Raw genomic sequence first — 22935 nt, 5'->3', positions numbered from 1 at the left:
GCTGAGCCATGTAGGGTAGCATTCCACCTTTGTCCACTAACTGAAACCAGCAAGAACAAAAAAACTTGAAGAAACCAGCATCTTTATTACAATATTAACCAATCCACTCTCTAAAATATTTTAATCTGCAGTATTTAGGGGAATAAGTTCCCTCCACAATACTTTATAAATGCAGCCTTATTGGAAGCAGCTTCCCCGACAGGCAATTCCATATCTTTAATTCGTACAATAGCTTAACTTGTGCCTGTCAGCTAAAATTTAGGGAAGGGAATTCCATTACTTGCATTCCATTTGACATACTGCCAAAACTTACTCAATACTCAAACTATTTTTATTTTCACATTTTTACTGTACTATTTTTTTGGTACCCAAATTTTAAGTATGAAATTATAGAGATGAAACATTACATTAGTCAGATTTAAACTGTTTTTCTCAGCCAAGGGTTGCTTTGGTCAAAGTCTGCAGCCACTCCTCTCCATCCAAGAAATTAGCCCCTTGTAATAAAATAATTAGAGATGCACAAGTCTCTAAGTGTTTAATAGGAATTTTAAAAAAAATGTACGTAGTTTCTTCCTCTGGAAGCCACAGTGCTTTGCACCATTCTGGCTTGGGGAGAAGGGAAAGAGCTTTACAGTGCAAAGTCCAACATGCCTTTAATCCACAGTTTTCAGTGGTCTCCATCTCGTACTACAAACATGAATCGTGAGTTTGAAATTTTTATCAGAATTTTGGCACAACTACATTTGTGTTCTGCCTAAGGACAAGCAGCTAAAGCAGAACCAGGAGACTTGGGTTTCTCAGGGAAATCTGGATTTCATTTCTGGGTTTGGCCTTGTTTTTCAAACTCACAGGGTGCTTGAAAGCTGCATCAATTTCTATCTGTTATGCACTTCAGAGGTATTTGTTGTGAGAAGACTGAAGTCTTCCTTATCAGAATTAATTGATCAGACTTCCTATTTGAGAAATACGTGGAGTGGTGGAATTCCCAGCACTCTGAATGAGTTAACACACTGCTCCCTACTCAGAACCCCACCACTGGCTTGTGTACCACCAAGACCCTCACAAGGAACTCCATGCAGGGGAGGGAGACGGGTTAAAACATGCACAATGCAGCAACATTTTCAGACATCATTCAAAAAATAAACCTAGTATATCAATGTTCTAGGAATCTCTTTGGCAGCACAAAATTAGTATGTTCTGGTGATCCAAGACAAAAATGAAGGCAAACATCCCAAGGAGTAGCTGTTTAGACTACTGAAAAGAACTTCACAGAGCACAAAAAATGCCCTTCTTTCAGGTTAACTTGCAAGAAATCCAATCTATCCCAACAAGAATTTATTAAAGCTTCTTTACTGTCAAATCACAGTCTCTAAATTAATCTGAAGGAGTTCACTCACACTGCTAATAATTCACTGTAGACACAAAGAATTTGAAAGCAAAGGGAGAACTGCATTGTGCAGACAACCCAAGCAGGTTTCCTAAACTTTCAGATAAGCAAGGACAGGAATTACTGTTTGCCAAAGGCATAGTTAATCAGGAGTAAAGACACATACCAGTCTTTGCTGCTCCAATAAGAGATCAGCTTCCTCCTTCTCTTTCTTATATAAGATCTCCATTTCTTGTAATCTGAGGATGAACAGAAGAACAGAAGTAGTCAGAGGTCATCAGTTTTAAGTTGGTGCTACTCTACATGCACAGTCCCCTGAACTACAGTTACCAGAGTAAAAGTCATTGTCCTTAAAAGGAACTGTTCTCTGGCTCTTCGATACTACAGAAGTGAAATCCTACCAGCTGCATTTCAGACCTTACCCAAAGGTCTGCAGCGTTAGTGGCTGATGCTTACCTGTGACTTTTAAAGGAGTTGGAGCACTGAAACACTAGAGTAAAATAAGGAGGAAGCTTTCTGAATTTCCCCAAGGGGCAGCAGAGATGCTGTGTGGCAGAACCCAGTAACTACTGCTGATTCTTCCTTGTTTCAGGTTGAAATTTTGAGTTATTACCTTTTCTCCATCTCTTGCTTCATGTCAATGCCCTGCTTCTCCAGAAGCTCCCTCTGAGCAAATGTCCAATCAACTGGCTCTGAGGGAGTCTCAGCTGATGGTGTTTTCTCTCTTTCTGCTCGTGCTTGCTCTGGGTGGTTGAATCTGAAGACATGATTTTTACCCATGATGATACGATTTCCTAGAAATAGGAACAGAAAACTGCAGCTGACAGAAGAATGGCACCAACTTCTGTTTAAAAGCTGCACTCTGGAAAGGCAGCACAGTCCCTAACCAGCACCTATAGCATTCCCTATATATGATGTCAATGTAACATACAGAGTCTACAAAGAAATCTATTGTAACATTTCTTACCTGAGCGCAGCTGAACAGGCTGCACAACCCTCTTGCCATTCACGTAGGTTTCTGATCGTTCACAAGGCTCCAAAGTAACAATAACTACAAAGAAAACATTGATAAGTCAGACTTTAGATCTAGAGTCCTGTAGAGGAACAGAAAGTCCCAGAGGCCTCTCATTCGCTGCCTATGTTCATACTAACACCAAAGAAGTCAATCACCCCTTGATGTCATGCTGCTTAAAAATTTAGGCCCAAGAGAAAATCAACAGTACTGACTTCTCTACCTGCTGCAGCTGGAAACCACTTTCTTTTCACGTTTATAGTTAACCAGGGTCAGAATTTAACTGTTACACTGGCTGCAGCCTGCAATCTAAAGCTATTATCACTTAAACAGATTTTATTTTCTTTCCCTAAGACTCAAGAAAACAACAAGTCATAACTGATCCTTCTCTTGAGGTCAGAAAACTTCAAAATCACAGGATTCCCTGGCCAGCTACCACAGTGATAGAAAAGGAAAGATTCAGCAGTGCCTTGTGAGGAGCAGCAGACTTTTACCTTCCCCGTTGTTGTTCCTCTCGCTGCGGAAGACGCAGTGCTCCTCCTTGATGTGAGCCCCGCTCAGCACAATGTCCTGCCTGCGCTCGGCGTCCGCCTGCCCAACCCTGTGGCCAACACAAGACTTTTCAAGAGCAAATCAGACACTTTCTGCAACTCTGCACTGGACAATACAGCCCAGAAACAGCCAGAAAAAGGTCTGAACTATTAAGACTACCCTTTGAATTTAAAGGTTTGGACCAGCGCTTAATTCTGCACTGCAGAGAACCTGCCTGCTCTGCCATGAACTGGAGGACGACAGCTTTGCAAAAGAAAAGTTTTCTTCCCTTAAAACATGTCACCTTGAGAACTGAAATCTTAAACCTGAGTTTAATGAAATTTCTTCCCTCTTGTGAAACCCTTCTCCTTTTAGAAAGGGATGAAGGGTGGGGGGGAAAACTCAACAAGAATTTCCAGAGGTGTGTCTCAGCTGGCAGACAGGGATCATCCCTCCCAACAATCGCTTTCTGCACTTGGACAAATGCCTCAGGAGGCTCTTGCTGAATGATTTGATGCCACAAGCAGTTTCATCCAGCATCCAGACAGAGAGGTTGGCTGTATCCCTGGAGCACAAAGATGTATGCTCATTTCAAGCACAAGTGTTTGAGCAATTCTAGGTACAGACAACTTAATTTCCAATCCTAATGTTTATAAACTTGCTCTACTTATTAATTTACACATTTCTGATGTCAATGAGCTAGGCTCAAAACTTCTTAACTCCTAAGCAATTCTAGTCATCATTCTCTGATGAATTCTCTACACTTTGATACTCCTTTCAGTGGGTTTAATGTCCATTAGAGCAGTACCATATGCCAGCCCCTGTCAGTGTACTCCCCTTCATTTGTTCCTCAGAAATATACAAACCAACCAAACACAAACTGGTGCTCCAAAACAATAAAATCACCTCTCTCCTTCCTGCTGCTTTGACAAGTTTTGGAATAGGATCAATTTTTAATTCAAAGCCTGGCAATTAAATTTTATCTCATATCTTGAATGAAGATTCCATTAATTCATTAATTTAATGAATCCATTAAATGAATGAAGAATCCAAATTAAATGTCCATTAAAGCACGCATAACAATTTATTTAAATATTAAAGCTAACATTCAGCCATATTCCAGTTGCTATGGTTTTCAATCCTGCACCCATCAAAATCTCTCATACACTTCCAGTAAGTTTTACTAGAAACTTTAGAGAGGATGTCATGCTTTCTTTTACTGCCCAGGTGTAACAACCATTTCTTAAAGCTCAGTGACTGCATACGTTACTTTTAAAACACCAAGGCAACTTCAAAGAAATTGCATTTCTGCACTTTTTCCACCTACAGCAATCTCATGTTTCATTTGTACCTGCAACTTGAACAGCTGAAGGCACAATGATTATTTAAACTCAGGGTGTCTCCAGCATGGGGATTTACGTAAGCAAAGAAGGCAACTCCAGAGTGTCAGCACCAACTCTCACCTGGTAATGCCATCCTTGATGTAGTACAGCAGACATTCAGACATGAGTGGATCTTCATTTAGATTTACAAGATGAGGAGTCTGAAAGAACAAAAAGAAAAAGTTAATTAACAACTGAAGTTCTGCTTTCAGGCTCCTTCCTGCAGCTGTGGAGGGTGTGCATTAATCCAGCAGTTTTGTCATGTGTATTGAGATTATTCCATAGTGGATTTTTTCAAACATAACCTCCTGAAGTATTGCAAAGCATCACAAAGTACCAGCAAAATACAGCTCAGATTGCTTAGTTATCCAAAATATCAATCCATGGAACGAAGAAAGACTTCAGCTGGAGAAAAAAAAAGTCCTTAGAAAGTCTCTGTGAACTTTGATAAGAGAAGTCCAAGAGCAGAAAAGGTTGCTTCAGTGAAATTTTTAATCTGATATGGAATCATCTTTGGCTTTTCTTTGGCTACACAGGTCATGTGCTTATTTGGCAAAGTCTATTAACATCAAAACAAAATCTAAAACTACCAATATTCTCTGATACCAACAGCTAAGAAGCTCTTCATCTAAACTTCTTCTAAATTTGAATCTACAGTTACTAAACCAACCTTCTTTGGTGAAAAAACCCCATTGGAATCAGCAAACAAGTCACAAGGCCTTGGTGTGAAAATCTAGCCAATGAGATGGCAGTAAGCACAAGCACAAAAGAAAAGGCAAAAATGGTTAAACATAAGTAAAGCAGAAAGACAATAAAAGAGAAATAAAACTGTTAATAAGCCACTTGTCTCTTTGTTACCCTCAAACAGAATAAATTTAGGAAAAAGAAATAAACTTGGCTCAGATTCCTTATGAACACTATTTCCATCAACTTGGATGCAAAGTTTACTTATGAGAACTTTTAACAGCACTACGTTTACAGAAGCTCAAAAATTACTGGATGTTCACAATGAATTTGTCTTTGAATGAAGGGCTCTGATTGTCAATTGCCCAATGGAAGATTTAATTATAAGGACAGAAAGAGGGAGAAAAAAATACAGCTTTTTCATGCCTAAAATTCCACGGGTGACCCAAAGCTGCAGCTGCAGGTTCCATGCTGCCATTGCCATTCCCTGCACAAATCAGCACTTGGAGCTGTTTAAGGCTCTTCAATCAAGAGAAAAATGGAGAGAAACCAAATCCCAGACACAATCAACGGCTGTAACACCACCACAACTTGCACCACTTCAATACTTTGTAAGAAATAAAGCTCCAAGCTTGAGAGATGATGCTGGCACACCCAACTATTCACTCCTTGCATATGATGAGACACATACTGGTACCTCAGAAGTGTGAAGTCTTTATACAAAACACATTTTCTAAGTTCTTGTCTCCTAAATTTTCACAACAGCCATAGTTACTAGGAGAACTAATGGAACTGCAAGGATAGCAAGGAAGAGAAGCAGACAGGACTGGGTTGGGAGTTTTACATCTCCTAATAAATCCTATATAGGTAATAAAAAATACTAGCTATTACCAAAGCAACTACTTTATCCAGGTGGCATTTATACACAAACCTGATCAGCTGAAAATGCACCAAAAGAATCATCAAAAAGAGCTGAGGGCCTCTGAGGAAAAATCTAAAAGGAGATGAGGATCCATAACGTAAGAGAAAGAAATGTAAAGAATACTCAGTGAAACAGCATCTTTACAAACCTTGGGCACTACAAGTAGTGAGTAGCTACCAAAACCAAGCCTGAGTTCTACAGACTCCAAGCAGCAGAGTCTAACACTATTCCAACTGAAAGATTAAACATTTTAACCAATTCTGGTTAAACTGCATTTCTCTGTGCAGTGCCTCTGAATACGTCCTTGCTTAACCCTAGATCAAGTTTATTACACACTTGCACAGCCATGCTGCTTCTTAAGATAAAATAGGTTCTTTTCCTTGTTGTTCTGTAATTCTGCTTTACCTGCAGAGATAGCTTCTTTGCTAACCTAATTATTTTATAGTTAAAGCACTGATTTATGCCCTTTTCCTACACAGTTCTGCTTCTTCCAAATTTCAGTAAATAGAAGTAATGGCAAGTATCGAATGAAATATGCATCCCCTGTGTTCACTGGTTCATTTCTGTTTTTCCAAGGGGAAGAAAGATTAACAAACAATTCAGGCAGGAGCACCTAAACAAGTCTTAAATCTTCTCTGGATATCTCAAGGAGGAACAGGTAGAGCATACAAAGGTCACACACAGCTTCTGCAGAAAATGGCAAGAGTTAAGACACGGCACCTTCTGATTTGCTACTGAATCAAGATACAAAAGGAGCTGCAAAAGTTCTTCTTGCAGCACAACATCTTCTAAAGAAGATCCAAAATAACTCAACTCTCATCACCCTTCTTCCTCTCAGGTTGATTAGCCTTTTGGAAACATCATGCAATAGTTAACAGGTAATTTTCTTTACCTTTTTAGGTGAGAAGACTCCCAGTGTTCCTCCATCTTCCCGAATGGCAACTCCCATTTCTGCCAACAGTGCCTCCCTGCGAGAGAAAAACAAGATATTGACCCCATTTTAGGCTTCTTAGACAAGTAATGTCTAATGAAAGCCTACATCAGACTTTGAACCAGCCTAGCCAGGACTGTCACCACTTCAGAGCACACCAGGGCAAGTTGGTAAACTTTAGTCTGAGAGTGGCCTATGGAACAGCAACTTTAACTGTGAGAAGCCCAGGAAAGAGCAGGACTTTCTCCCAGCATTGCCCTCGCTGTTCTACATCTAACACAAGGGCCAGAAGAACTATCCCTAACACCATGCTGCTGCTCCATTGCTTTTGAACACAGTAACTTTCTCAATTTTCCACCTTCCAGAGACCATTCGTACTATAGCACTTCCAGTTCCTGACCTTTCCATCCTAATGGCCTCTGTTTTCCTCAGTTTCTCTTCCCATGTTTCATTCAGCTCTGCAATGATCTTCTCAGACTCCTGCATGAAAATACCAAAGGCTGTTTTACAATGCTTCCCATCATACACAAAGCAATTGAAGTTCATGTTCTGTTTAGGCTTCAAACTAATTTCACATATAAAATGCATTCTTAACACCTTAAAATTTGTATTTGTTTCCCTTAATTTTTAAAAGGGTAGAAGTCCTGAAGGCAAGTTGAGAAGAAAAGATGACTTCATATCTAACCACAGTCAGACTTTATTTTGAACCACCTAAACTTGTTTCTCTTTTTTTTTTTAATCTGATTTAAAGGCATGATTCAGTAAGTGAATGCCACGGAAATGCAGAGACCACACTGTTATTGTCATGGCAACAGAGGGTTTCCAATAGGAAAGGGAAATGCAGTGTGTGTTCAGCCCTGTGGCAGTGTCTGATGGACAAACATGAGAATATTGCAGAGATTCAACACAGCCAGCTCTCCCCACTCCTTCACCCATGGACATTGGGAGGGCTTTCATAAAAATCAAGAAATACTTCACTGTGATGCACTTTGCTGTGGTTCAATTCCATGCAGCACTGGGACAAGGCTGCCTTTGTCTGGCCCAAACATGCCATTCTGTGCTTCACATTTTAATCTGTGGGGGCTGGGCCAAGACAACAGTGGCAGGATTATTCTTCCTCCTTTTTTTCAGCTTTGGGGTAATTTGGTTTTCTGACAGCTGAGTGCATTTGCAAGTCAGACTTGGCTCACACTAGTGTTGACCAGGCCTCTAAGTCTACACTTATGATCAACTTTTTCCATAACTACAACTTCATCAGAGGACCCATAAAAAAGAATCAAGAATTTAATTTATAAGTTAATTGTAGCTGCAGGCTACAATTAAACCTAAATAATCCTAACAAGAAAGGTTGTGCATGGACCCACTTTCTAGCCCACTGCAGGTAAGTGCCCTCTTTAAGGTGCAAGTGGGTCTCAGACAATTTCTACAGACACAGGAGATATTTATGAAGGGAAATTCTCTCAGGCTCATGATTCTTTAGTCTCCTTAATACCCACCTTCAAACGTTCAATGGCCTCTTCTCCTCCAGGTGTTGACATGATTCTTTCCTGTATACTGGACACAGATGTTAAGCCCACCTGACTACTGAGAGAGCAGGAGGATGGAGATGCAGTGAGGGACCCCATGGAGGCTGTGGAAAAATTGCCAGGACGTTGATTCTCGGAGGCTAGCAAGTATCTATGCTTATTGTTCTGAAAATCTTTCAGATCTGAGAGAGAGACACACAGACAGAGGGAAGGCAGGAAGAAAAAAGGGAGAGAAGGAAGGGGAAGGGGAAGGGGAAGGGGAAGGGGAAGGGGAAGGGGAAGGGGAAGGGGAAGGGGAAGGGGAAGGGGAAGGGGAAGGGGAAGGAAGGAAATACCAGTGTAAGAGGAAAGCATTTCAGCAGCAACAAGGCAAGTTTTGTAATTTTTAGATGGCAGTTCTGAAACAAATCTTTTAATACTAGACATGTAATAACTCAGACCCTGCATTTTGCTGGGAAATACTGCATCATAAACCTTTCTAAACAAAAAAGCTTGAAAAAAATTAATTACACATTGGCAAAAAAGCAACCATCCTACTCCTCACTGAACACTAAGCTGAGCAGCCTGAAGCTCAGAGCAGGACCAGACTGAGATCCTCATGAGATCAGTGACATTTTGGGCTGAAGTCTGAGACACCAACCCCTTAAGCTCCAGAAAACATTCTTTTCCAGAGTCCTTTAACGTGAAATGCTGATTAAGTAAATATTTTATCACAGCTGTGGTCCTGCTGCTAAAGCACCCAGACCACATGGACAAAGAACTTCCTCTCATTACATTCTCACCAGAGAGGATGTGAATCACCTGTCAGAGTGTGACAGGGACAAGAGAACATAAGTTCACAACAACATCATTATGCTGCTTCCTGACCTTATCTGAATAAAAATGGAAATGTAGCATATCTGCTTATCAAAATATCTGATAAGGGTCTTACACATCAGAAGATGCTTCAAAGCTTTTTTTTTTTGGCTGTTAGTTTAAATCAGAAAAGCCTTTTAAAAACCTCCCCAAATTTAACAAGGTAGCTTTTGTAGCCTGAAAACCTGCAGGCCTGAAAATGCTGCCTTGAAAGCCAGAGAATAAGAAAAGCTGCCTGAATGATCTAAGAACAAATATACAAGGGAAATTTATATCAATTTAACTTGGCTTCTTGGATAGATCTCCAGAATAATCACACACCAAAAGAAAAATCTTCTAACATGAAAACATCACATAACTGAAAACCTTAGTTTTAATAACTTAATATTTTTAAATTTAATTTCAAAGGCAAATCCTTTAAAATAAGTCACTTCATGAAAGAAACAGGTCAAATCAGACCCTGCAAGTTATGAACAGGTGCATCACACTTACAAAAGTGAGATGCTCACCCAGACATTGCATAAATTTCTCTGTCCTCCTACATCTCCTCTGCTCTCCCCGTGAACAATCCTGCCATTGTCAGCCTTATGCCCTAGTTCACTCCACTCTCAACCTGCTTTTTCAGCCTCATGGAACTGATGATTGCCCCAAGTCAGTTCGAAAACCACCATCTGCAAATACAGGAGGCAGGGCTGGGAGTTTCACAGAAGAAAAGCAGGTTAAGGGAAGGGAATGCCGCCAGGATGAGGAAAGCAGGCATGACAGAGCAGGGATGAAGTCTCAAAAGGCCATGCACTCCTGAAGAGAAAGGAAGTGGCACTTGCAATAGCTCCACAGTCGCTAGAGAACCAGAACCCTCAGGACCATGCACGCTGCTCCTGGAGCCGCAGCTCTCACACCATGACATGTGCACACGTTGGAAGCAGCATCAGAATGTCACACAGGCCAGGATGAGTCTTTACACCACCAGTAGCTTCAATTTTAGGAAATTTCAGACAGATCTCTTTCAGATGGTACTGAGTGAGGCTTGAAAAGACTGACTGAAAGAGTTTAAAAAGTCTACGAACCCAAAATTTACATGGACTATGCTTTCCCTTGCCATGGACTACATATTTTTCCCTTTCTTAGGAGCAAACACCAAGAGAAATAAAATGCTCTTTGATGACAGGTTTTAGACCTGTTAAGTCCATCAACTGCAACCAAGTATATTTAACCTCAAAAAAAAGAGACCTTCATCAGTATAAGATGTCTGGCTTCTTTCTTGTTGTTTTAAAAGGACTGTACAAAATACATTGCAGTGTCCAGGAGGAACCAGTAATACTTCATCTTGAGTTCATCAACTGAAAAACTTAAAACAAATACTTCAGAGTGGAAAAGAGCTGCCAAAATGCCAGGAAGCTACATGAGCAGGAACTGAGTAACCAGGAAAAGATTTCTGGTTCAAATCTAAACCGTGCACTGTCATGAAAACACACTGGAGAACTACCACTCTCCCTTCTGTATTCTGCCAGAAAGGAACAATGAACATATGTTGCACTTCAAACTTTGCCCTTTGTTTTGCTTGTGGATTTAATCTAAGAAGTGCTGGTGAGGCTGGTTTTCATGAACCTGCACTGCACTCCAGCGAGTGTTCTGTCTGGGATTTCCCTGTGAAAAATGCTGGCATGCAAAGCTCTGTTAAAAGCTGACCCAAAGAAAGCAGGTTAAAAAGAGAACCACACAATACACACATTTGCCTCCACTTCCAGAGTATTCATCTCCCATTGGATCAACTGAAAGGAAGCAGGAGGGAAAATACAAGAAGGATCAAAACTGAAGGTTCACTAGTGACATAGAAGGGAAGAGAATACTATTGATGTTTAAAGAAACAAAACACAGTAACACCATTTTTTCAGTTTGGATTTAGAACCAAAACCCACAGACTGTAACAAGCATGAAAACACTTGTATTTCATTGTCTTCTGGCCCCATTCTCGTGAAAACAAGAAAACAAAGAGGTAAATACACGTTACATGTCTTTAGTAGTCTGTGACCAAATCAGGACTTCTGCTTCACGGTCAAAAACGTCTGAAAAATCAGAAACTGGTGCAACATTTCTATTTTTTTAAGGCAAAGAAGCTTTTAATCCACTGGAATACATTCTGTGCTTTTATGGGCATTTTCTTCACTAGGAATTAAATCACTGTTCACATTATAGAAGAACGTAGCAGCTAAAATTTCAGTTAATTTGTCTTGTTTGGAATGAGGACAAGGAAATTTGGCACAAGCGTGTTCTAGTGCTTTAAGAGGTTGCTGGCAAAGCAGATCAGTACAACACTGCTCTGCCAACCTAACTCAAAATCTCCCAAAAGGATTCATTAGTTATTCACAAGCAGCTGTTGCATAGTTATTTCAAGATGACAAATGATTTGTCACTCAGGGCACTAACATTATCCATTGTTTTCTTTTGTGAGCCAGGATGGCATTGAAGCCACATATCAACTTATAACCTTAACCCTCTAAGGAGGAAGGAAAGATGCCTTTTCTCCTCAGCTTGAAACTGAGTTTCTGTATCTCAGCTCTTTTACTGGCAGCCAATAAAAGCCCTCCATAACTCAGAAGAGCAAGCCCTGAATGCATAAGTTCTATTACACAGACGCATTTCTACAATTATAGGAAATTCAAACTCCCTTGAGAGTTTGAAGGTGCCTTGTCAACTCCACACACAAGCTTAAGATGGTTGTTCAAAGACAGAAGGGGCTGCCATTTCTAAAAGCATGTTCAAAACTTAAATATCAGCACCTATATTTAAAATCCGTATTTTAATCCCTTTCTCTCACAGGCTCAGGTCTCCCTCCTCTGCTAGAGAGGCCAAGCCCAGGATGGCAAGGTGTGTTTAATCCACTTACTGTCAATAATATCTCCCAGCCCTTGAGCACGCAGGAGATCCTTGAGCCTCGTCACCTCCTCCTTCAGCTCCCGCACCAGCTTGGCGTTGGGATCTTCATTGATAACAGCATTGCATTTAATCTGCTTTGCACGATCAGCGTATCTGCAGGCAGACAAAACAATGCAACCTTACCACAAACGTGGAACTGCCTATATACAACTTATATGCAACACAGCAGACATTTAGCTTGCAGCTGTCTGTCAGAAGAGTAGGCAATAAACCCCTGCTTCCTCTGTAAGGTAACTAAGTTCTTGCCAGTAGAGTCTTCTTCCCCACGGTAAGCTAAACTTACAATAAACCAAAGGTTTAAAGGACAAAGTATGGCCTTTAGAGCAAACAGTTACCCACATCCATCCCAAAGGAAGAGGAAGTACCTTAAAGTGCTCAAAGTTTCATCGTAGTTGATATCTGCTGGACTGAGAGCAGCGACCATTGCAGTTCTGGAGTTACCACCTATAGGGAACAGGCAAGATTTCAGATGAAACTACAGCACACACTCCAGGCACTACTTACCTACCAAATATCGGTGTTTTCAAGAAATTACAGAATTCAAACTAAATTCTACAGTACTAAGAAACATACAAAAACCACAGGAAAGAGTTAGAGCATTAACATAAGGTGGAACTATGGCAACCCAAATTTGGCTACTATAGATATTTAACCTCATACTCAATACAAATTTAAATGAGTTAAAAGCAGGAAATTCAGTGAGACTTTCTTTATATTGGCACAGACAAATCAGCCATACCTAGATTTTCTCGAAGAAGCCACGTTAGTACAGAATCCCTGTAGGGTATAAAGTCTGTCTTCTTCTTCTTTTTGCTCTAGAAAGAAACAACATAATATGAAAAATAGGAAGGATTTTCCATGTAAGAACATCTTCCTGACATTCAAATTCTGTGTTCTAACACCATTCCAAACCTTACATTGGGCAAAGAAACCAACATCTACTCAGATCATCATACCTTGCTGGTGCAGTTATCCTAAGTTGAAAGCATTAAGCAAAAAGGAAGAAGAAGAAGGATGAGCTTAACAGAAATTTATACATCGTTTCCATGTGAGATAATACTCCCTTTTCTTGAGAAGCCAAATTAATGAGAATTGCTTCAATTGAAAAAAAATCATCTAAAACCCACACATATTCAACCTGTCCAAGGTGTTGATTCACTTTTAAAAGGAACAACAATCATTTATTTGTTTTGTTTGTTTGGGTTGTTTTTTTTAATAATAGTTGAGTACAAAAATAAAAGACAAAGTACTTTCCTAAACTCACATAATTTTGTTTGGATCAATATATGCTCACTTAAGACATTATTAAGTCTTGCCACTGAAAAGAAAGCCAGTGAATCAAGTTATTGCACTGGTGTTTCTATAAATTTTAACAACAAAGCTGCAGTTAAGTTTTCTAAAATTATTCTTTCAAATAAAAATAAAATTACTGCACTTGAAGGTCTAAAAACTTGCTATGTGAACAGGTCTTCTACATAAACACAGGCTTCTTTTGCAAGGCTTCTTCACAGTTAAAGCAATGCTTCCATCTGTTGACAGCCTGTGTGACACCCACAGAATTGTATCAACTCTATTCATCTATCAAAATACACACAGCTAATAGGGCTGAGAATGCAAGGCCAAGAACAGCAAATGATTCTGCTGTACTCCACAGGTTTTACTGTTTCCGTTTGACCAGCTATGCAAAGGTTGTTACAGACAAGGAAATGCTCTACTTACCACTTCAGCTAATGCTGAAATAACTTTGCCCAGAGTTGTGAGAGACTTGTTTATATTTGCTCCTTCCTGAGAAAACAGAAACTAGTATTATACAGTAATTAAAACGATTCAAACACGAATCTCTGCAGTCTTCAGGTTTGCAACTATTTTTCCCATACTTGTAACTTCTTATTTGTCCAGCAAAGACTCCATGTGATGCTTGTGCCCCGCCCAGCACCCCTCCATGGCCCCGCACCTTTAAGCGGGTTCCTTTGGCACCGGTGGAGTCAGCTCGCTCACTCCCAGCCAGATCCACAAGGCTGATCTTGCTGACCTGAAGAGAAAAAGCACATGAACAGGAGAACTAGCTCTTGGTGAATTAGAGCAAGGCCAGAACTACAAAGTCACTGTAGGGAAGATCAGTGAAAACCAGTCAGAAAACCACTTATCTGTAACACACCTTCTCTGTGGAAAGGTCAGTTTCTGTGTCATGTTTCTTCTGAGTAAAGACAATTGTAAACACAGCATGAGAGCGGCTGCTGGTTTCATTCATGTTGGTGGCTGCCACAGTTCTAAAATACCAACAGATATGAGCATGTTTAAAAAAGGACAATTACCTGCAGGGCTGAGAACGCAGCTGCAGGGAAATGGGAGCAAGAGGCTGCTCGGGTGATGTGCTGCCCTGTAACCAAGACCCAACCACACCCAATACCATTATCAAACCCTTTCATTTTTTCACTCCTGAATTACTCCCACCTTCATCACAGTGTAAACAGAGCTTTCTCTATCTGTGTACCTAGTAGTCCATCTTACATGCAAGATAAAAGAACATAAATACATCTAAGAACACTTGAGCAGCATTTATGAGAGTCTTTCTCACACATTGTTAAATGGAGCCAACAGCTGACATGGAAACAACTAATAATGAACCAGAAACTGAAGCTGGAATGACAGCTTTAGTCCTGACCACCTGAATTAAGGAAAGAGAAGACTACTCCCATAGGTTTTTATACTATGATAGTGACAGAGTACACAGCAAAGGCAGAAGTAAATGCCAGTATAATTATTTAGACTTCATCTCAAGTAATTCCAATCTTTAAATGTCCACACAGCGACTGCAGCACTAGTTCAGCACACAGAAGCAATTTCAGCTTTTAACAACATTGATCAGTGTGTATTTCAATAATACTCCTCACTTACAAGAGGTTTTTTTAAGCGCTAATGCATAAGAGTGATAAAAATGTGTAACACTCCCATCACTAACCTGGCTTTGTTCCCAGCATCCATGAGGTCTGCAATGTCTGTGTAAGATGTGACCGCTAACTTGGACAGATCTTCCACATAGGGCCCAAGGAGAGGATGTTCTCGCACCCGCAAATTCCCTTTGTTCTTCGGGTTCAACAAGTCTCTGACTCTCTCACAGTAAATCTCCATGTAACTCACCTGCAAACAGGAATTTTCACAGAAATTCGGTATTTCTGAAGGTCTCCTCCACAGCATTTTAGAGTAGTAAAAATTCCCCCAGCCCACCACAGGAAAGCTATAGGTGGGTGTCTCTGGTGATTTAACAGCTTGAACACTGGCAGAGGCATGAGTCAAAAGTCTCCTGCATCACATCTCTAACATAAGCTGCTGGCCTTGCATCCACATATAGATCCTTCAACCATTTCAGCAAACACTGGTGTGTAATGAAGAGTTACACACTGCAGTACACAATCATTTTAACAGCTTTAATATGACACAGTACAAGCATCAAACAAGACAGATGGCAAAAGGAGTCTGCTTCTACAGAATCTCTCTTATGAACCACCAAAGCAAACTTAAGAAGGGGAAAAAATTGGTCTTTCTTGTATGCAGAAGCAACTTCTGATTTTAAAAATCATGGCTATAATATTTGACAACAAACATGCAGTCTTACAGCTATCACTAAAAAACCACAAAACATCTGTAAATGCATCTTTAACTTTTCAGCCCATCATTTCTTTCAGGATTACTACACAGATAAAGGAATACTAGTTTTATGATGAGGGTAAAAAGGAGTCACAGAAAGGCTTTCACATTTGTCTCAAACATGAAAAAGAGAAAAAACATAAAGCCTTAAAAAACAGAATTAAAAAACCCAAACTAATCAGAAATCAGCATCTTAATGCAACATCAATAACCCAGCACCTAAGCTCAGTTTGATGTCCCTGCATACAGACATTCTTTGATCCCTCAACTACACTCACCTCTACAGAATATGACATTTCCTCATTGCTGTTGTCATTGATTTTCTCAAACAGCTCTTCACATAGCTGGAAAAAGATTAAACGCAAGTAAGAAATGAGTCTTTACTGAGAAGTAACAAGTAACTATCAGGACATGTCATGGGTATGGCTTTAGAATGAGGGCAGTCGAAGAAAATGAACCTAATGGATCAACCACACACAGCCTCACTGGGAAGATAATTCATCTCAGTCCTACATCACTATCAACCTTATTTTGTCTAGCACCTCAACAACTGCTCTAGGTTTCAGCAGTATCATAATTCTGTACCATAACATTAGCAGCAAGCTTTAGTTCTGGTAACTCTTACTGCAATATAAAACATATTTTTATAAAAATATAAAAGTGTGAATCTCCAAGAAGCTGTAGAAAACCAAATTCCCTTTCTGGGCTGGGTACTACCTGGGGAATGATGCCTGCTTGGCTCTCCTCCTGCTTGCCCATCATGGTGTAGGATTTCCCAGCTCCAGTCTGGCCATAGGCAAAGATGCAGACATTGTAGCCCTCAAAGGCATGCAGGAGCATCTCCTTCCCAATATCATTGTACACACGGCTCTGAGATGCAAAGCAGGGATCTTCAGGCTGGAAAGACACCGAAACAGCATAAATAGACTTCACCTATCATTTGAGTAAGATTTCAAAAAGCAACTGGTGTTTTTTATACTTCTATCTTGTGGGCCAATCCTTTAGGAAGAGGTAAATTAGGCCATTTTTACACAGAGATTTTTCCCAAGGCAGAACAAGATGGAGAAGAACAACAATGACAATGTCACTGCATTGTTTGTGAGTGTATCTTACTGTTAATCTAGCATTCTCTTGCTTCCTGCAATGCTGTATTTTAACATTACCTGCTCCTGAAATCTGGACAAATTTAGCTGTGCTAACATTCTAACGTCGGGATCAAGATTTTATCAGACCTCTTCTGTTCCTTGATGCTGCTTATCTGCTAGTTTTCATGCATTCTGTTCATAATGTTCCTGTGACTGGGCTATAATCAACTTTCACGGCTGCTCTGAAAAACTCAGGAAGAGAAGTGAGTATTTTATTGTGAAAACAGTCTAGCTGACCACAAATTCACTCAGAAATATTAATTCTTATTCACCATCCAAGTTACTAAAATTAATCTTAGAGAAATGCATTCTCTGTTCTTTTAACATCTTTTAGAAAACAAGGCAGGGGAGGAGGTGGTGGCAGAACAACACGGTTCTGCTGGAAAACAATTACTGGAAGTCAGTGAGAGCTTAGCACCGATTCACAGAAGGGTGTGGCACAGGAGCTGGATGGGAATTTATTGCTTTTGCAGCTATTGGAAACACGGATCACTCTGCTGCCTTTTCCAGATATGCCAACAAAACCCAGACCACGTATCTCCTCGAACTTGATCTTGAGCAACTATCATTTGTCCCCTGGAAAAATGAATTAACAGTGCATATATGCATCCCTAAAATATTTAGAACAGAACATTGATGGAGAATATTCTCAGTAATCTTTTGAATATTTACAAGTTGTTTTAGCTTTCTGCTCTCACCCAAACAGGGAAACAAAACATACAATGACAAGCTTTTAACCTGAGTGTGGGTGAGAAAGACTGTGTAGAAATATCTCACAGAAGAGAATGTTAAATCAAACAGCAACAACAAACAGGTTTTCTTGTAAAAGCACTTACCGATGTGTGGGACCAATAAGAGTAGTCAAAGCTGAAGGACTTTGGTGCTTCCTTAGGATTCTTTGGGTTGATAATACCTACAGGAAATAAAATTCAAACTCTTAGCTAACTTGACACTTATGAGCATAATCAATAAGCTGGCTGACCCACAATCCGTGAATCTGAGTATTCAAAGTTGCCACATGGCACAAGAGTAGGAAGACTGAAGCAACACTCACTGCTTCCTAATACTATTATATCTGTTGGACTCATTTTAAATAAGAAGAAAAGATCTCCTAGGAGGAATATGCTGTTGCTTAACAGAATTATGTGTATTCCACACAATCAACAAAAGCCTTTCCAGATACCTTTAGGTTGTGGGTTTAATACTCGGAGTTGTTTTTCCTTCCCAGCAACAAAACTGCTTCGCATAACCTTTGCCTGTAGGGGAGCAATACACAATGGATCCAGCTGTCATTGTAATGGCACACACAAAGCCTGTAGTTTCTGTATTCCAAGGAGGGTAATTTATAAGCAGAGCCCTTGTTGCAGAAGTGAATCTCTACTGCTTCCTTCTTTTTGATTCTACAGTGCTGGAAATACTTAAATCTATTGTTTCCAGCAGCTGTTTTCAATACCATCTGTGTAAGTAGGACTGTAAAAAAGCATAGTCCTGAGGGTATTAGATAAACCACCTTGGATTTACACACCTCCCCCTGCACCCAAAGCAGCAATTTGCCGCTGGGAGTGAGACACTAACTGTGATGTGTGCAAATAAAGTCCACAAGGAAATAAGTCATACAAAGGTGTCAGCAGTCTTCCTGGCGATGATTTACATCCTGATGCTTATTTCTCACATATTCTGCCAGTTAGGTTTTGGGATATAAGGGCTCCTCCCTTTCCTTCTGTGATGAATAAAAATTCTATCACCCACAGCTCTTACCATTTCAAACATGAACTTAGCATCTAGTTTCACCAAAATCTCTGAAAATGTGGTTACAGGATCCCCATTAAAATCAAATCATTCCTCTACCAGATGCTGTGTTCCTGAGTAGGGCTGTTGTCCAAAATGACAGTGTGGAGAAAAGATCACTGTCTGAATTGCAAATAGCAACAGTTGCTACTCTATTTCTGGTGGCCAACTCCGTTTCACTTGGATGCACCTTGTGCTGACATTCTTGCCTTAAAAAAGCTGACAGACATGCAAAGCCAATGAATTATATGGTCCAGCACAGTATCAAATTGCAAAAACTGCTTGTGGCTTTGGATAGCAACACGGGCATCAACACAGAACAAACTGTAACCTAAGCAATCATCTATGGCTTTAGCTTCCTTTCACTAGCTTTGCCCAAACAGCAGCACAGCTCCACTCATGCTATTCCACCAGTTCTAAAGAGAACAAAAAACAAATTCCAAGGACAACTCCCTGCCCCAAACTTAAATTAGTTCTCTCCTTGAAGTGTATTCCAGACCACTACAGCTCCACAATTTCTCATTTAAATATTTAACATCAAAGCTCCAAAAGGTAAGGGAGACGTAATCCTCGTACGTGGAAGTCTCCACCCAAGAAAGCAGTACAAGTAATAGAATCTCCACTTTAGTGTCACTTGCCATTAGTTCCCCTTTCTTGCTTCCAGCATAAATTTGATCTATCCCATTGGAGAAGAGTAAAGTTCAAGCTCTGTGATTTATGCAAGTCATTAAATTTAGCTCTATTTTTTTGTCTTTTTAAATCATTGTTATTATTATATATATATATTTATTTTTTTTAATACCGACTTTCCTCAGCCCTTCACACTGAGTTCCATGTCCAGCTTGCTATTTTGAAAATCACTTTATAGGATGCATGTTTTTCCAAAACATATCTTGAGAAATGTATCAGGAGAGGGAGTTTAATGTGCAAGAAAGCAGCTTTGTCAGAGGTTGGGAATGCAGCTGCCTGGCCAAAACCTTCCACTGCAGCAGGAATGGGTCAGAGAAAACCTCCCAGCTGCCCAGCTCTGCATGCTGCCCCTCACCACTGTGATCCCAACAGCCTCTGCACTCAGCTTCTGGTCCAAGCCTATTCATCCCTATTCCTGTTTCTTGCACAGAGGCTACATCCTCCATTTTCAAAATCATTGCTTTCACAGAATTCTCAGTCTACAAATGAATCCAGCAGAGCTGACTGGATGAGAAAATACAAGATTATGACCTCAACAGATTCCAGCACTGAAAGCCTCTTCATTTGTGGAACAGAGCAACCAGGTGGGTGCTGCCAGCATTAGTGATGTCTGATGTAGTCTGGGTTTAAAACCAGTGATCAGGCAGGCAATAATGTGATTAAAACACCTAGAAGATGGTGAGACATCTAAGAAACCAGGAATTCAAACTGAAATAACTGACCTCACTTGCAGGTATATATTACACCAAGCATCATCTTTGGAGGGCCAAGAAAACCCATGAAATCTAGCCACTTTTAAAGCGAGCTAATGGGTACTTCTGAAGAACTTAAAAGACTTCTCATAGTACAGGTAAGCTTTATCCTAAAAGTTCATGTGCCAAACTGGGAAAAAAAGAAATGACAATGCAGAAATTAGACTGAGTTGACAACACTGATTTTATGTACCCTGTTTCTCAACCTGCTGTTTTCCGCTGAACAAGGGATCAAATACAATTAAAACAGAAAGAGGACTGTCTCCAGTCTCTCCAATATCCACAAGAATACTCACAGCTTTTCAGTTACTTTGTTTGGTTTTTAAACCATGCAAGGCCAAGATGAATTATCTTAGTGAATCATGAACTAGGTCGTCATCTATCTCTTCTCCCCACAGCAGCCTCACCGCACAGTCCACACGCTAATGGTTTAATTACAGAGCCTCAGGAAATGAGAAAGGCAATAAGGCAAGTGATCACAGCAGGAACTCATTAATAGTCTTTTTATCTTACAGAATAAATTTGTTTATCTGCTATTTCAAAGGTCCAATGTGGCAATTAACTCTTCTGTTTGCAAACTGACACTGCTGCTTTGTGCTGCAGCTATAATTACCATCAGCATGGCACCAGAGCAGCTCTGAATGCTGGAGTTAGCCAGTTTCTGAGAAAATCCCTCTTTCAGGCCCCTTGCTCCACCAAGAGCCAATTTATTAGGTCATGGGGTATCTTCTAGCTTTCCACAAGCTAAGCTTTCTGCAGCAGAGACACTGGAAGGGATATTTGGCAGAATCGCTGTCTGCTACACCACTGCTACTGAAACAGGTCCCACCTGGAACCCCCAGCTGAGAAGGATGAAACAAGCTGAGGATAATATTTCTCTGCTGCAGTGCCTGAAACCTCTTCTGGGATCAAAGCAGCAATCACAGCAGGGGTTAATGCCTATCATTTTCCTTTGGAATGAAAGGCCAAATAAAAGGCATGGGAATGTTCATGGGATTAAAATATTTTCTACAAATCATTGATTTGGCTGAGAGGGATAGATGCCTGTATTATTACTTTTCTTTATTTGAATAATGAATTTCTGGAAATCCTGAATAATAAACTTCTCCTTAAGAAATACTGTTTAGATCTTTTCTGCCTTTGTATGCAAATAAAGTAATTACACGTCATAAACTGAGATAAACAAAAGTGCACTGTGTGAACAGCTCTGCAGCAGTAGCCACGTGAAGCAGCTGATTTTGTACCCACTGCCATGCCCACCTAGAGACACAGCCCGCATTTTAAAAGCTTAGTCTCCCCTTACTCTTGTACAGTGAGCCAAGCTGAGCTGCTTCACACCATCCCAAGTTTCTTTAAGCAGGAGTAATTCACATATTCTCTGGAGCTCAAGCAATTTAAACAATTCTTTTTAGCTGCTTAACTGTTTACATTTGGTGGACTTTTTATACCTGTAACTACAAACATTTTATATCTGACAAACAGGTAATGGAACACACAGTTTTAAAAGAAATTTCTTCACACCAAATAATCTGGTTTTTTTTAGAATTATATAATTCTAAAAAATATAATTATATAATTCACCAAATACTGCCTGGTCCTTGTACAGGACAAGTACATAGTCAGAATCGTACAGAGGAATAAAAGGAAAAAGCAGGAGCACAGTAAATGAAAGGATTATACTTTTAGATGTGCTCTGCCAACAGTAACAGACCAATCTCCACAAAACATTTGGATTTTAACACAGCCCTACTTAAACAGGCAACTTCATCTTTTGGCATTTTTATTTCCACAGTCCATCCCACTTGTTCCTTAATTAACATTTCATATACCATCCACCATCTGCTTTATCAGCTAGCACAAAAATAACATATACTTCCAACCTTTCAAATCTATGAGCTCAAATTCATCCCTTGTATTTTAGCAAACATTGTAGCAATACTTGAAAGACCACTATTGATATAGTACCCATACATTTCATAATTTGTATTATACTGCGTTCCTGTTGTCATTTTGGACATCCAACTTTTTGCCTTATAATCCAATTTTCATTTATGAGGCTGAAATTCAAAAAGCACAGGTCAAATATGCACTTTGTTTTACAGTTATAACCAGAGTGTGGAGCACAACTGAGAGCTGATGCAAAGTTAAAATTTTCTAGGGTATTTCCAACTGGAAGCAGCATTCTGTCTTTCTGAACACACACAAACATATTTCGACTTCAAGCCTTCATTTCTGGACTTACACTTCCAGTCTCCTTTAAAACTAACCAAGTAAACAGACAGTGGGAAGCCTACAAAGTGGAGGAAAAAAAAAAATCCACAAAAGCATGGAAACTTAGCCAAGATCAGCCCCCTCATTCCATTCCCATCTACTCAGTCACATAAATATTTTTGCAGGCACAAAGAATGACTAGAAGTGCTTCTTAACCACTCCAAACTCATATCAGATTATGACACTGAATTTGCAGTCCAAGCCTGATCTGTTCTCATCCCAGTCATGCTCCTCAGCATGTCACAAATCTGGCAGATTAGAAATTATCTGCACTTCTGTATCTGGGGATGCTGAGAACACATAATTCCTTCTAATAAGCTCTTGGAGCAGAGAGACAGAGTGCAAAGCACTCGAGAGGCAAGAGCTGCAACTATTTTGTTGCCCTCTGCATTCAAAGTCAAGGCAGTGGAGTCACCCGGCAGGGCCCGCTGGCAGGCGCTGGGCCCTGGGGCAGCCCCGGAACGCGGCCCCCGC

The 22935-nt window shown here is 40.2% G+C and overlaps 1 protein-coding gene across 9 annotated transcripts in view; it reads right to left on the bottom strand.

Annotated features, from left to right (window-relative positions):
• KIF1B (kinesin family member 1B) overlaps window positions 1-22935 on the bottom strand; it is a 75288-nt gene that overhangs the window by 43597 nt on the left and 8756 nt on the right. For 2 of the 9 annotated variants that reach the window (XM_015648277.3, XM_015648283.3), the window contains exons 2-21: window positions 17797-17873; window positions 16533-16712; window positions 16094-16159; window positions 15130-15308; window positions 14326-14437; window positions 14122-14199; window positions 13887-13952; window positions 13124-13141; window positions 12907-12982; window positions 12533-12611; window positions 12118-12260; window positions 10961-11002; window positions 8346-8557; window positions 7250-7329; window positions 6811-6886; window positions 4394-4473; window positions 2894-3000; window positions 2355-2438; window positions 2001-2181; window positions 1554-1626 (exon numbers count right to left, since the gene is read on the bottom strand). In XM_015648277.3, the coding sequence (XP_015503763.1) occupies window positions 1554-1626; window positions 2001-2181; window positions 2355-2438; window positions 2894-3000; window positions 4394-4473; window positions 6811-6886; window positions 7250-7329; window positions 8346-8557; window positions 10961-11002; window positions 12118-12260; window positions 12533-12611; window positions 12907-12982; window positions 13124-13141; window positions 13887-13952; window positions 14122-14199; window positions 14326-14437; window positions 15130-15308; window positions 16094-16159; window positions 16533-16712; window positions 17797-17873 (2009 nt within the window). The remainder of the gene's footprint in view (window positions 1-1553; window positions 1627-2000; window positions 2182-2354; window positions 2439-2893; window positions 3001-4393; window positions 4474-6810; window positions 6887-7249; window positions 7330-8345; window positions 8558-10960; window positions 11003-12117; window positions 12261-12532; window positions 12612-12906; window positions 12983-13123; window positions 13142-13886; window positions 13953-14121; window positions 14200-14325; window positions 14438-15129; window positions 15309-16093; window positions 16160-16532; window positions 16713-17796; window positions 17874-22935) is intronic. The other 7 variants (XM_015648281.3, XM_015648284.3, XM_015648285.3 and 4 more) reach the window with 5 other exon arrangements.

This window comes from Parus major, chromosome 21, assembly GCF_001522545.3.
Source record: "Parus major isolate Abel chromosome 21, Parus_major1.1, whole genome shotgun sequence".
Taxonomy (NCBI): Eukaryota; Metazoa; Chordata; class Aves; order Passeriformes; family Paridae; genus Parus; species Parus major.
The sequence above is the reverse complement of the archived record's forward strand: the minus strand, read 5'-3'. Positions and strand labels throughout refer to the sequence as shown.